We start from the raw sequence: 13984 nt of genomic DNA, 5'->3' as shown, positions 1-13984 counted from the left end.
TTTCTGAAATCTTAACCAAAGAAGAAGAAACCAAAGGAGTAAATGTGGACCAGCCAAAACTCAGAACAGCATTGACCATTTTGCAGGGATTTCCCGCTCAGGAGTTGAAGCCCAAATGCTCAGTGATGTCCAACCCCACAGCATAAAACCAGAGTGTCTCAGCCAATGTTTACTGAAGTGATCACCTGTCCCAGCTCCTGGCAAAGCTCTCCTGGCTCTCGCTCACTCCTGGCCAGAGAATCATAAAATGGTCCAGGCTGGAAGGGACCTCCAAAGCTCATCCAGTCCAACTCCCCCTGCAGTCAGCAGGGACATCCTCAACAGGTTGCCCAGAGCCCTCTTGAGTATCTCCAGATACTTTGATACAGATACCTTGAGTATCTCCAGAGACAGGCCCTCAGCCACATCCCTGGGCAACCTGTTCCAGTGTTCCACTGTCCTTCCTCACATCCAATCTAAATCTGGTCTTCTCTAGTTTGAAGCCATTGCCCCTTATCCTGTCACTGCGGGCCTTTGCAAACAGTCTCTCTCCATCCTTCTTGTAGCCCCCTTCAGGTACTGGCAGGCTGCTCTTAGGTCTCCCTGGAGCCTCCTCTTCTCCAGGCTTTGCCATGCCCTTGCCCAGCTTGTGCCCAGGATGAAAGTGAGCATGTAGAAAACCCCTCTCTCAGCCAGGTCCTCAGCCAATTGTCACAGGAAAAACACCAGAAAAGGGAAGGAAAAAAAAAGATATAAAGATATTACTACCCATCTGTTTTTATCCTCCAAGCAGGAAATCTGGGTAGACAGATCCATGTATCACACTCTCACAGTATATCAGAGGTTGGAAGGGACCTCAAGAGATCAGCAGTTCCCCCTGCCAAAGCAGGATCACGTAGGATAGTCCACACAGGAATGCATCCAGATGGGTTTGGAAAGTCTCTAGAGAAGGAGACTCCACAACCCCCCTGGGGAGCCTGTTCCAGTGCTCTGTCACCCTCATTGTAAAGAAGTTTCTCCTCACGTTGAGTTGAAATCTTCTCTGTTCAAGTTTGAACCCATTGTTCCTTGTCCTATCCCTGTGTACCACCCAAAAGAGCCTGACTCCCTCCTCCTGACACCCACCCCTCAGCTATTGATAGATATTGATCAGATCCCCTCTCAGTCTTCTCTTCTCCAGACCAAACAGCCCCAGGGCTCTCAGTCTCTCTTCACAGGGGAGATACTCAGGTCCCCTAAGCATCCTCCTGGCTTTACAAAGTTATTCCATGCTCTGGACCTCTGCACCATATTGGCTGCCTTGCACAGCGTCTTGACATTGGCCTTGCTTCAGTTGTCTCACCATAACAGTTTTTTAAAAGTTAAGGATTCTGTTTAATAGTAGGAAATGTCCATTTCTTTTGTAATGGAGTTTTCCTGAAGCAAATCAGATTAGTGTGGAATTTTTAGGGACTATAGGGGTCCAGAAAAATAACTCCACTGCTCTCAGCCCTGTTTCATTTCCTTCATTAGCTGCCTAACGTTCCTCGAATATTTATAGCAGCTCTTACAATCACTACAAACTCTGAAATCCTGCTACCACTCCCCTCCCCAGATAAAACTACAGCTGGATAGAAAAGACAGGAATCAAGCCTCTCACAACATTTCTCTCAGTATAAAGAAAACATTCTCAAAGCAAGGCTTGTAATGATGCTGCGAACGATAAGGAATTCTATTTTGTTTTATTATTTTTTTGCCTCCAGGGGCAATTAGTGTTGAAATTAATGAAGTAGAAAAGCCAGGCAAATTTGTGCATGTAATCAAAACAGAGAATCAGGTAGCTATTGAAGATTTAACTGCAACACTACGAAATCGTTACACGGACTAAAGTGAATTAGGGATGCCAGGAAAATCACTGCTGATGTTGTTTGCTGAAAATCAGGATCACATTAAAACAACAGAAGACTTTAAAAGAAAGCCAACCAGAGGAATTAGCTGCTACACGCAAAGACCAAATCACATTACAAATACAGCAGGCAAAGGCAGAATCACATGTTGATTAATTAAAAGGATATTTCCACTGGGCACTAAACATCTTCCACAAGGCAAAGTATGGTGACCACTACTGGGCTCTACTCACAGTTCCCACAAAGCTGAAGTAAACTGGCAGGTCAAAAGCAATCAACCGTATGAACCAGTGATATTGGTGTCTCAGACAGATTTGACCCTGAATTGGCAATGCCAACCCAGGAACTTTGCAGCCAGCATAGCCACTTCTCATCGCATCCATCACATGCACCTTCTCACTCAGGGCATAAAAGCTTGGCCAGCACAACCTTCAAACCACAGGCTCCACAGCTTGCTCACTGGCAAGGCTGCTCTGCAGCACACAGGCTGGATGGACAAAGCTCTGCAGAAGCTTCAGGGTGCAGCCCAGAATCAGGGCACTGGAGCTAGTCAAGATCCAGCCACCTACAGTTTCCCAAACAAGGCTGCTTCATGCAGCCAGGCTTCTGCTGTGGAACAGCAGCTCATCCTCTGCTTTTCTTGCATGCAACATCCCTTTTAATCAGCCATCACCCCAGAAAAACTCTGCTCCTGGAAGAGAGGTGCTCCAGTAAGACTCAGAGAGAACAAACACAAAGGGAGGAAAAACTTTGCTTTGTAGAAGAGAAGGGAGCAGAGAAGAGGCCAGGAGGACGCAGAAGGAATGAAGTGACACAGCTCAGTTCTGTGCCACAGAGAGAAGCAGGAAGGTAACTCCCCAGCCTGGGAGAAAGGGCTCTGCTTGCAAAGCTTCCCCTCACACAATCCCTCAGCACAACCTGCAGTGCTCCTGAATTACTGAGGAGCTTGGAGAAAAACATGAGGACATCACATGCTGCAAACATCCTCCCATTTTTCACTAGGTAGGAGCAAAAGAAAAAGGCAGCAGCATCCACAAACTGTAACACCCACCCTCATTTTGTGCTTTCATACAGCCACTGACCCAATTAACAGGCAGCATTTCTCTCTGGAGTTTAAATTAGAACCTAAAAGCACCTTTTGCTGTTCTGTTGGTCTTGAGAGGAAACCCTCCAGATTCACTAAACGCAGCAATGAACGCAGTTAACAAGTGCACACCATCGACTGCCAAGTCCTCTTACAGACCATGTCCATCACATCCCATCCTTGCTAGCAGGACAGGTGGAAGTAGGTAGCAGCACTGTTCAAAGTTCACAGCAAAAACAGAGCAGGCTCCAGCACACAGTGGTAACGAGCAGCAGGGGAACGGGTGGGAATTCCTGATTGCTTTTAGAGCCCTCATTAGTGAAGAAAATATCCTGCTGACCCACACTGCACTCCACTACAAATACATTACATCTAATCAGGCAAATCTCCTGCATGTGAAATTGAAATTAGGCAGCCCAGGGGACCACTTCACTTCAGGACTCCTTAAGGTTTTATTTAGGCTTATCTAGCACAAAGAAACACAAAAAGTAGTCAGCTCCCAAGCCTGCCCGACGAGCACCTCGAGCAGGCAACAGTGCCCCTGAAATGACATCAAACCCAAGGTTTTCACTGCTATTGTATTTGACCTTTAATTAAAATCATTTCTAGGCAACATCCAATTTTTGCTGCTCCCTTGAGTGGGTTTCCACTCTACAGGATTTGATGAATTTGAAGCTTGTTTCATCCTTTCTGAAACTCTTCAAGGCATGAAAAGAACAGCATGTGGATTACATTTAGATACTCTTTTTTTTTTGTTCTCGGTGCCAATTTACCATTGCTTGGCCCAGAAGAAATTGTTTAAAGGGTGATAAGGAAAAAAAGAGTCATAAAGCTTCCAGTCTCCTGACTAGAATTTGAGCCAGAAGAGCAGCATCTTCAGGGCTACCAAGGGCTCTCCACAACAAATTACCACTGGTGGACCTCAGTGCAACCATCAGGATAACTGCTGCCTTGCCAGCACCAAGTGAGGGTTACAGAAATCCCTTCAGTGAGGGCTACCTCTCAAAGTTCCCATGAGGATGAGGCAAACAAGTACCAACAATGTGTTTTCCAGTGCTGTCAGTAGGCACTGATAATGATTATCAGCCCTCAGCTGAAAAGGAAGTCCTAGGACAACGTCCTCAGAGGTGAAACTGCAGAACCAAGCTAAGGCACCTCTTCAGGGCAATAAAGGGAAAACCCACGTTGCCACGAAGCCTTTTTGAGGAGAGAGCACTATTTTTGCAGTGGAGCCAATCCTGCACCTTCCCCACAATCACTAATCCCTTCAACAAAAGCTGGAAGCAATAAAAAGCTATTCAGGATGCAGTCTGGAACAAATCTACCACAGTGTTTTCTCAGACAGTTAAAATATCTGTCAAGCTCAAAGGACACCAAGCAGAGAGTGCAATCTGTGATGCATGCCTTGACTTAAAAATACACACAGGGCAAATGGTCAGGAGCACACACGTGTGCATGTGAGTGCCCTCCTCTCCTGAGAGTGAGTTGTTCCTCACAGCTACCCAGCCACTTACAGCCTCCCCTGACTTCAAGAGCAGTTGTATTTCCTGAGCAGCCTTGAAAACTACACAGGATTTCCTCAACAGCCTCCCTCCCTGCATCCAAAAAAACCCTTCCTTGGCCTCTGGGAGAAGGGGGAAAAAAAATAAAAAGTATCTGTAAACACAGGCAAAGAAAATTTTGAGATGCTTAAAAGGCTACTTACCATCTTAAATAAAACAGCTCTGAAAGGTTTGCTTTGCTTTTAAATATGCAGGAATGAGAATGCCAAGGTTCAGCTTCCTGTGGAAGGCACCAGAGCCATTTCCTGCCTCATCACATCATAATTAACATGCCAGGACAGCTGGACTTTATCAGAATTGTTTCATCAAAAAGCAACAACCTTTGAAGACTGTGGCCTTTGTTTCTACCAGCAAAGGCATAACCAGGCCAATTTCCATTTCTTATCCTTAACAATCACAGCTGTAATTTGTATGTAAATTATCACTTAAATCGGTTTAGATCTGCAAAGCTCAAACCATGATTCAGGAAACACTTAAAGATTTATTCTCTTAAAGAGGAGCAACCAGGGACTCCCATGAGGTCCTGGACTTCCCTAGCCTCTGCTTCACTTAGGCAGCAGACGGTGGTGGTGGGTCCAGTCTTTTTTTCAGTAGTGCCCAGCAACAGGACAGGAGGTAACAGGCACAAACTTGAACATAGGAAGTTCCATCTACACAGGAGGAGGAGCTTCTTTACTTTGAGGATGGTGGAACACTGGAACAAGCTGCCCAGAGACTCCAGGAGTCTCCATCTCTGGAGTCAGTCAAAGCCCACCTGAACGTCAGCCGGTGCAACCTGCTCTTGGCACAGGGGTTGGACTAGGTGATCTCCCCTTCCAGCTCCTGTAATCCTGTCATTCTGTAAAGGGCATTTGACTATTACACATGGCACACTCAGGACTTAAACTGCCTCTCAGCTCCTTGTTCCCTTTTCAGTTTGTCTTGCAACAGTTTCTTTTGGCTGCAACGATAAAATCTAGAAGGGGAATGGCAAATGATCCTGATGGAAAGGCTTCATCTGCAAGCTTCAGTGGTTTGCAAAGGCAACACACCAAATCCCAGCCCTAACTTCCATACGGTTCAGATCCTGCCAAATCACAACCCTCTTTCAGCAACATTCTATTAATCCAACAGAGTTACTATGATGCAACTCTTCATTGAAAACAGACCACTCGCAAGAACGCAGTGCCACGATCATTCTTCCGGTTCCAGCTCCTCCCATGGAGTGCTCAGAGATCAGGAGCAAGCCTGAGCTGCTCCCCATGCCTGTCTGCAGCTTGCAAGGAGCCCCAGCAGCCTGTGGGCACCTTGCAAAAAGCCACCTCATGAGGACTTGTTTGTGGAATGCTCTCCTCAGGAGCAATCTGTCTTCTTGCAGTCTTCTCTCTTCTGTGCTGCAAGAGCTCGCCCTCCCTCCACCATCCAAGATGCTTAAACGTTCACACTCTAGAGGCATCCTTCATTTTGAGCAGGGAAAGTGCAGCTGACCCCTGCTGAAGCACACACCCTATCCCTGGCAGATGGAAATTGTCAATGGCCTTTCACCAGCTCCTGAATCAAGATTGATTAACAGTAGCTTAAAAACCATAGCTCCTATTACAGGAACATGCCCTAGTGTTAGAGAGGACAGCAGTGGTTAGCTCTCCCCATTGGGAGAAAGGGCAGGAGTCGTTACCACAACATTACAGAGCACAAGCTGCCTTGAGATCAGGTCCTTCTCTCTTTTTTCACCTCACTTTATGCACTTCCCTAAGTCATTGTGCTCACAATGAATCTCCAAAGCCATCAGCATGGATTAGAAGCACAACTGTCTTCACTAACACACTAAAAATATTGCAAGCCCTTTGCTAACCAACACCAATAAAGCTCTAAAGTGATAACACACATAGGGATGTTTCCCAAAAGGAATTTCTACCCACAAACCCTTCTCAGGCAAACACTAAGGTTTGCCTGGGCTGGTGGATTTTGCCTAGACAACCTCTTTTAAAAGCCAGTGTCCCTTTTCCAAAGTCACCAATTATCTTTGCCACCACATTCCTTTGTCAGAGCAGCCTCCAGCTGCTTCATCATCCAAGCTGCACCTGCAAATCAGGCCGGGCTAATCACAGTAACAGATGGCAGGGGCCAAGCAGGCAGCCAAGAACTTATATCATTTTAAATAGCATCTAATGTTTCACAGCTTCAGACCTGGGGCAGTGGTATACAGCAGTAAGTAACTGGGGGCGCTGCAGCCAGGCTCGTACTCTATCATCTGAACAAGTGGTTCAAGCATACAGTACAGCTGCCAATTACCAATCAGGCTGAGGAGCAAATATGCTACCTGGCTACTGGTGCTGGAACCAGCTGACATCTCCCATGAAGGATTTCTGTGTTCTGCCTGTTCCTGACTCCACAAAGCAGGAGCCACAGCAAACTCAGTCAACTGCCGGGATTTTACATCAGTGCACAGGAGCATAAGGAACCAATATGAATTTCACTTTTTTTTTTTTTCTTTTCTCTTTCTTAGCAACTGCTCTATTTAGAGCCTATTAATAGCTTTCCAAATTCTCTAAAGGGACTGAAGTTTAGCATTCAGATAGGTTTAAGACTTTTTTAGCCCATTTTCAGCATGCACAAGCAACATAAAATGTGGTTTTAGTGCTGGATTGCTTGCTTTGTGGTAAAACTTGAGGTCCTTTGCAGACAAAAGAACCTCATTGTCTCCAAATTCACTCTGCCTAGGGAGATTTCTGCCAAGATTAAGGACTGAGGGATTTGCCTCCTTACAACTCACATTTTTCTAGTTTTCATACTACTTTTTTGCCCAAGTGAGCCGAGTCTTTCAGCTCAGGTTCAGGGGAAGTTAGTTCATCTGTGAGGGTATAAACCAGACAAAGACAGAACTTCAGGGAGAAAGGAAACTGCAGAAAAGCTAGGAAGAAGGGAAAAAAGTACAGACCACTAAAGTGGGTTTAGAAGAGTATTAGTTTATTTTTCTTTTGCTTTTCCAAGCATGTGAAACAGAAAATGGGAAGTGACAAAGGTACCACTACTTGACAGCTCATGCAGTTAACAGTCAAGAAGCTCCGAAGAGCAGAAGTGCAAAAGACAGGACACAATCTCCCACGTGGATCTTGCAAGTGACTTCTGGCAGTCCACTGTTACTTACTCATCTGGTTGCTGTCGTTCACAAAGTCCTCAGACCCATCATTGTCATCTTCATCATCCCCAGAAGAAAGGGCATCTGCATGTGAAAAATAATCAAGTCTTTAAAGCAGCCTATTTTGACAGGCAAATAAGCCAACTAGGTCTATCTTAAGATTATGAACAGGCGTTGTGTTAGTGGTGCACAAGCTACAGAAAAAGAAAATCCAGCCACAAAACTTGTGTCATTCTTCTAAAACTCTAACTCAACCAGCTAATCAGCCTGCAATGCTTCAAAGTTTCCAAAGGGAGCTTGCTGACTCCAAAACTCTTTCCACTTACAACTGTTATTTTTCTAAAAGACATGCAGTCAAGCAGAGCTGAGCATCTCCAGAACCACTGCTCTCTGAACTTAAAGGATGTAGGATATCCCTTTACCTCTTCTGATGCACAGGGAGGGAAAAAAAAAAAAAAAAAAAAAAAAAAAACCTACAACTTGTATTCATTCTACTGGCTTTATCATCATCACAGTGACTCTGTATCATTTAATCCTGTCATAAAACAGAGAGCTATTCAGCACCTGTTCATCACTATAGATCCCACGAAGCAAAAGGAGTGTATACTGAGTCTGTTTCAGGGTCAGGACAACGGGAAAAAATACCTGAAATAACTACAGAACTCAGCTCAACTCAGCTGTGCCCCAGTGGACTGTTTCACATTATATCGTAATCACAGAATTGTCAGGGTTGGAAGGGACCTCAAGGATCATCCAGTTCCAACCACCCTGCCATGGGCAGGGACACCTCATACTAGATCAGGTTGCCCAGAGTCACATCCCCAGGTGCCTCCAGGGGTGAGGCTTCCACCACCTCCCTGGGCAATCTGTTCCCGTGTCTCACCACTCTCATGGGGAAGAGCTTCTTCGATAACATCCAATCTGAATCCACCCATTTCTAGTTTTGTATCACATTTTACAGCTTCTACATGCAACAAAAAAAAAAAAGAAAGCAAAAAAACAAAACCCCAAAATCAACCTCTTTAACTCACTCACCTGTAACATTTACAATGAAGTACAGAGTATCACTGTCTAGGCTCCTAAGAGCAGTGCAAGCATAGAGGCCTGAATCTCTGGCTGTAGCATCCTTAATTTGCAAGTACTCCCCAATAATGACTGTCCTATTGTCGGGCCCCAAAGGGAGCCCATCCTTAGTCCAACTGATCATGACGGCGTCTCTCAACTGACAGCGCAACTCAAGCGGCTCTCCGGGCAGTGCTGAATAGACATCGGGCTGAGAGATTTGGTATTTGGTTGGTGGCTCTGTGAAGGGGGAAGGCAAGGAGGAAGGATAAGAAGAAAGAGGAGGGAAAGGAGAGAATTCCAACACAAGTCAGTGAAGGCCCTTTTTGATCCACAGAAAGCAAGTTAAAAAAAAAAAAAAAAAAAAAAAAGTAGTTGCATCAGGATGAGTCCAGCAATCGGTCTCACAAAACTGCACCACCTGCAGGGGCATGGGCTGGGATTTGCTGTCAAGGAGGTAGCCACAAACAAAGCTCATTCCCTTCTGATCAGTGTCAGACACAGGTCTCAGCCCAAGTGCCATGCCAAGGCACAACCCTTATTGCTGGTCACAGAAAGGCAACTCTGAGGATCCATGCCTTGTCCCAAGTGCCATGCCAAGGCACAACCCTTATTTCTGGTCACAGAAAGTCAACTCTGAGGATCCATGCCTTGTCCCAAGTGCCATGCCAAGGCACAATCCTTCTTGCTGGTCACAGAAAGGCAACTCTGAGGATCCATGCCTTGTCTTAAGTGCCATGCCAAGGCACAATCCTTCTTGCTGGTCACAGAAAGGCAACTCTGAGGATCCATGCCTTGTCCCAAGTCCCATGCCAAGGCACAATCCTTCTTGCTGGTCACAGAAAGGCAACTCTGAGGATCCATGCCTTGTCCCAAGTGCCATGCCAAGGCACAACTCTTCTTGCTGGTCACAGCAAGGCAACTCTGAGGATCCATGCCTTGTCCCAGGTGCCATGCTAAGGCACAACCTTTCCTGCTGGTCACAGCAAGTCACCTCCAAGGACACATGCCTCATCCCAAGTGCCATGCCAAGGCACAACCCTTCTCGCTGGTCACAGCAAGTCAACTCCAGGGACATGCCAGGAGGAGTTCAAAAAGCAAATTCAGTTTTGTATCATAGCATCTGAGTAGGTGATTCAAACAAGTATTTATCTTTCCCCATCTGATGTTGTCAGTTGCTTTTTAAAAGTAGTAAAAAAAAAATAAAAATAAAAAATTCAAAATCACAAACTGAGAAGAGCTGTGTTGGAAGAAAAGGATGGCCAAAATCCCTTCACTAGCTATGCCAATAAATATGAGTTCCTGCACACAGAATCCAGGATGTCCTTTATTTTTCTCCCTACACCCTTCCCCAAATCCCTTCATTTGCCTCCCACACTGCCTACTCTGCTCCCAGCAGCACTCATTTTTCCCTTTCATGTCACTTTTCACTGTTTCTCACTTCACAGCCTCTCCCAAGCAGAGCACAGCAAAACCTTGGGAGCACGAGGAAAGCTTTCAAAGTCCCTGAGTATACAGAAGTTCAAAACAAAACAGCTCATTCATCCCTTTTGTAAGCAAATAGCAAGAAGAATGTCAAACCACAGTCTTCTTGCACAAAAAACCCCCAAATCCTTGGAAAACTGCATCTGCCTGTAGTTACTACAGCCTCATCACCCCTTCCCAAGGCTGGCTCTCAGCAAGAGGAAGGGAATGGCAGCCCCAGGCACTTGGGGCCACCTCCACCAGGGCAGTGAGATCCCTCCACATCACACCTATGCTGTCATACACATTTATGCTGTACCCAGTCTGGTGGAGTGCCTTTGCAACTGGTTTCTTCCTGTAACCACAGTATCCCTCTCCCACAAGACTCTTGGCCTCGCCACGGCCAGCATGAAGAGTAAACAAAGGACAGCAGCATGAAGGCATCCTCTGTTTGCTCAGGAGGAGGGTCACAGCACACAGCCAGCTGCTCCCCAGCACACAGCCTGCCTTGCACGGGCACCAACTGTGCACCTCCACAGAAAACAACGCCAGGGAACACTAAAGCAGGTGACCCCTCAGTCTCCACCTTTGCTGCTAAGAGTACTGAGACTCAGGCTCCTCAGCCCTGGGGCACAGAGCTGTTATTTCTGCCACCACACTTTCCACAGAGAAGTCTGAAACAGGAGTTTGGAAATGCTGAAGCTCTGACAGTAGGCATGGAACAGGGAGTTGGAATCAGTGTATGAGGAGAGGCTGAGGAGCTGGGGGTGCTCAGCCTGGAGAAGAGGAGACTCAGAGGGAACCTTAGCACTCTCTACATGGAAGTTGTAGGCAGGTGGGGGTCAGGCTCTTCTCCCAGGCAACTTGTGACAGGACAAGAGGGCCTGGCCTGAAGCTGTGCCAGCGGAGGTTTAGGTTGGATATTAGGAAGCAATTCCTCATAGAAAGGCTGATTAGGCTCTGCGGTGGACTGCCCGGGGAGGTGGGGGAGTCACCGTCACTGGAGGTGTTTAAGGAGAGATTGGATATGGCACTTGGTGGCATGGCTTAGCTGATGTGGTAGTGTTAGGTTATAGGATGGATTTGATGATCTCAGAGGTCTTTTCCAGCCTCAATAATTCTGTGGTCCCTATGGGTCCTTTCACCTCCAGACAGTCTGATTCTAGGAGTACCAGAAGCAGCCACCACAGTAGGACACTCATGCATTCCAACATTAGGTTACACCAATGCACTTGAAAGCAGCATGCCCAATTTCTCCAACTTATCCTGGAATCATGCTATTTCAGGAAGATCAGTGGAAGCTTGCCCAAAACAACGGGAGAAGAGATCCAGGGATGTGCCCCCGCAAACCAAGCGCAAGCTTCTCCTGGCTCCTTCCCCAAGGCAAAGATGTTTTATCAAACAATAGGTTTGACACATGCAGCACATCGAGATGGTGGCCAGAAGTACCTAAAACCCTTTAGCCAAGGCCAGTTATGGAGACTGTAAAGATTCTTGGATTCAGACTTTGTGACAAGGTCTATAAACTTTCCAGCAGGCAATGCTGCACCTCAAAGTCTAGGACAAGCTGCACTACAGCTTTATACTTCTTAGAAACTAATTCAGCTCTGCTGATACAGTCAGGAATCTAGAGACCTACAATGCAAGTGTTTCACTGAGCACTACACTGTCAGAAATCTCATTTTCAGCAGGAGCACCAGCTCCTTTCCACACATATTTTTGTGACAGTAATGAGTTTATTTGAGTCTGCTCGAGATTGTTTTAATTCAGATTCCACTATCAAAGCAATATTAAAAAAAAAAAAAGAATTAAAAATGCAGCTGAAGGCAGCTAGCTAATTTACTTTGCATGTACAGCATTACACAGAAGTCTTAAAAACTTCAAAGAAAATTTCCTTTACAGTCTCAACTCTGCCAACAATGTATTGCAGTCTAAAAATGTCTTTGTTCAAACTTTTTTCAAGCCACCATGGGTGAAGGTCAGAGAATCATAGAATGCACTGGGTTGGAAGGGACCTCTAGAGGTCCAGTCCAGCCCCCCTGCAATAAGCAGGGACATCCCCAACTAAATCGGTTGCTCAGAGCCCCATCAAGCCTCATCTTGAAGGTCTCCAGGGCCAGGACCTCCACCATGTCCCTCAGCAACCTGTTCCAGTACTCCACTACCCTCATAATAAAGAGCTACTTCCTGGTGTCCAACCTAAACCTACCCTGCTCTAGTCTAAAACCACTGCCCCTTGTCCTACTGCTACAGGGCTTGATAACCATAGTCCCTTCCCCAGCTTTCTTGCAGGCCCTCTTCAGATACTGGAAGGCCACTATAAGGTCTCCCCAAGAGCCTTCTCTCCTCCAGGCTCAACAACCCCAACTCTCTCAGCATGTGCTCCTCTCAACCCTCCTTGAAGTGCATTAGAGATTTCTGCTGAGGAGCCCCAGGAAACTTGCAGCAGGATAGTCACACAGGTTGCAGGGTCCTCCCAGGCAAATCAGCCACTCACAATGACAAGGAAAATAAACTTTCTGCCTTCCATCCCTGATTCCACCTCTTTTTAAACTACTATCCCCACATTTACAGTAAGTCTTCCAACATAAATCCAAACTCCAGACAGCAATTTATTTCAAAATTACCCCCCGCCCCAAAAAAAAAAAAAAAAAAATCCTTTTACAAGGGCAATTACCAGCATACTGAAGGAAAACAAGGTTCAAATCAGTATCAGCATTTGGTAAATATTATCCCACTCCATTTCTTGCTCTCTAGAGCATTGGGGAAGACACAGCACAAAGTGTTGTCATGAAATAATGAAGTCATGTTTGGAAACAGTGAGTTACTTCAGGTAAGCCTTTGTGTTGCCAGACTTGAATGTAGCAGCACTTAAGACTGTCACTTTTTATAATGTTTGCCTATAAACTTTTTCCAGCATGGGTTTGAAATGGTGCCCGAAAGCAAACAGAGAACAGGTGGGATTCTGAGCCATGAGTCTGCCCAACAGCTTCACTGTGAAAATCAACCAGCTTAAACTGTTGGGGAAAAAAAAAAGCAATAACAAATTCCCAGCAGCACCCAAACAATCTGTGCTGCAAAGTCAGCTCTCTTCCCAGGACACCACACAGGGATTTGAGGGGCATCTCAGGTGCATGCTGTACCATCAAAACCATGGTTACCCCAGGGCTGATGTCAGATTCTTTCCCTGCTCCCACATCTTGTGTGTGTGCCAGAGAAATAAGGCTGTGCTCAGCCCTCACTTGTACCCATCCTCTAGTATTGTCCAGCAGCAGCATCCTAGATTGTCCCTTAGTAAAACTGGCTGGATGGGAGAAGGAGGAGAGAGCCCTGTAGAGCTTGGAGCACCAAGCCAGGCTTGATGATCTGGTAGACCCTTTCATGATTCTCCAGCCCTCCTCTCCCATGCTCTGTTTTCAGACTGTAGGCTTTCCCATAAGCTGTGCAAGCTCTGCCTGGGAAGGCAGCACAGGACTCCTTTCTGAGTGAGTTCTCCTGCAAATCCTGTAACTGTGGCATCAGTTCCTAGAGCAGAGCTGCAATCACCCAATGTGAACACCACCTGCCTGTCACCCCTTACCAAACCAACCATCAGAGACACTGCAAGACTGCTGCTGGTGTTCTGCCACACTGGGGGATGAGGGAGGCCACCTTGCAGAATTCTGCTGCTGTCCACTCTCTGCTACATCCTTATTTGTAAGAGTGCTGCACACCACCTATTCAAACTTTAAAAGGTGGAGCTGTTGAACAATACCACCCTGGAAAAGTGAGCTGCTGCTAAATAAACAGAAGTGAACTTTTTCTTTGCCTACCCAGAGAGTCTCACAGC

At 46.2% G+C, this 13984-nt stretch overlaps 1 protein-coding gene across 3 annotated transcripts in view; it reads right to left on the bottom strand.

Annotated features, from left to right (window-relative positions):
• The window catches only part of FGFR2 (fibroblast growth factor receptor 2), a 98891-nt gene that overhangs the window by 71808 nt on the left and 13099 nt on the right, over positions 1-13984 (bottom strand). For 2 of the 3 annotated variants that reach the window (XM_054382215.1, XM_054382216.1), the window contains exons 2-3: positions 8665-8931; positions 7639-7713 (exon numbers count right to left, since the gene is read on the bottom strand). The exons of the other annotated variant lie outside the window; for it this stretch is intronic. In XM_054382215.1, the coding sequence (XP_054238190.1) occupies positions 7639-7713; positions 8665-8931 (342 nt within the window). The remainder of the gene's footprint in view (positions 1-7638; positions 7714-8664; positions 8932-13984) is intronic. 3 annotated transcript variants of the gene reach the window in all.

Source organism: Indicator indicator, chromosome 7, assembly GCF_027791375.1.
Source record: "Indicator indicator isolate 239-I01 chromosome 7, UM_Iind_1.1, whole genome shotgun sequence".
NCBI classification, from domain to species: Eukaryota; Metazoa; Chordata; class Aves; order Piciformes; family Indicatoridae; genus Indicator; species Indicator indicator.
Note: the sequence above shows the minus strand (reverse complement) of the source record. Positions and strands in the feature narration are given on the sequence as shown.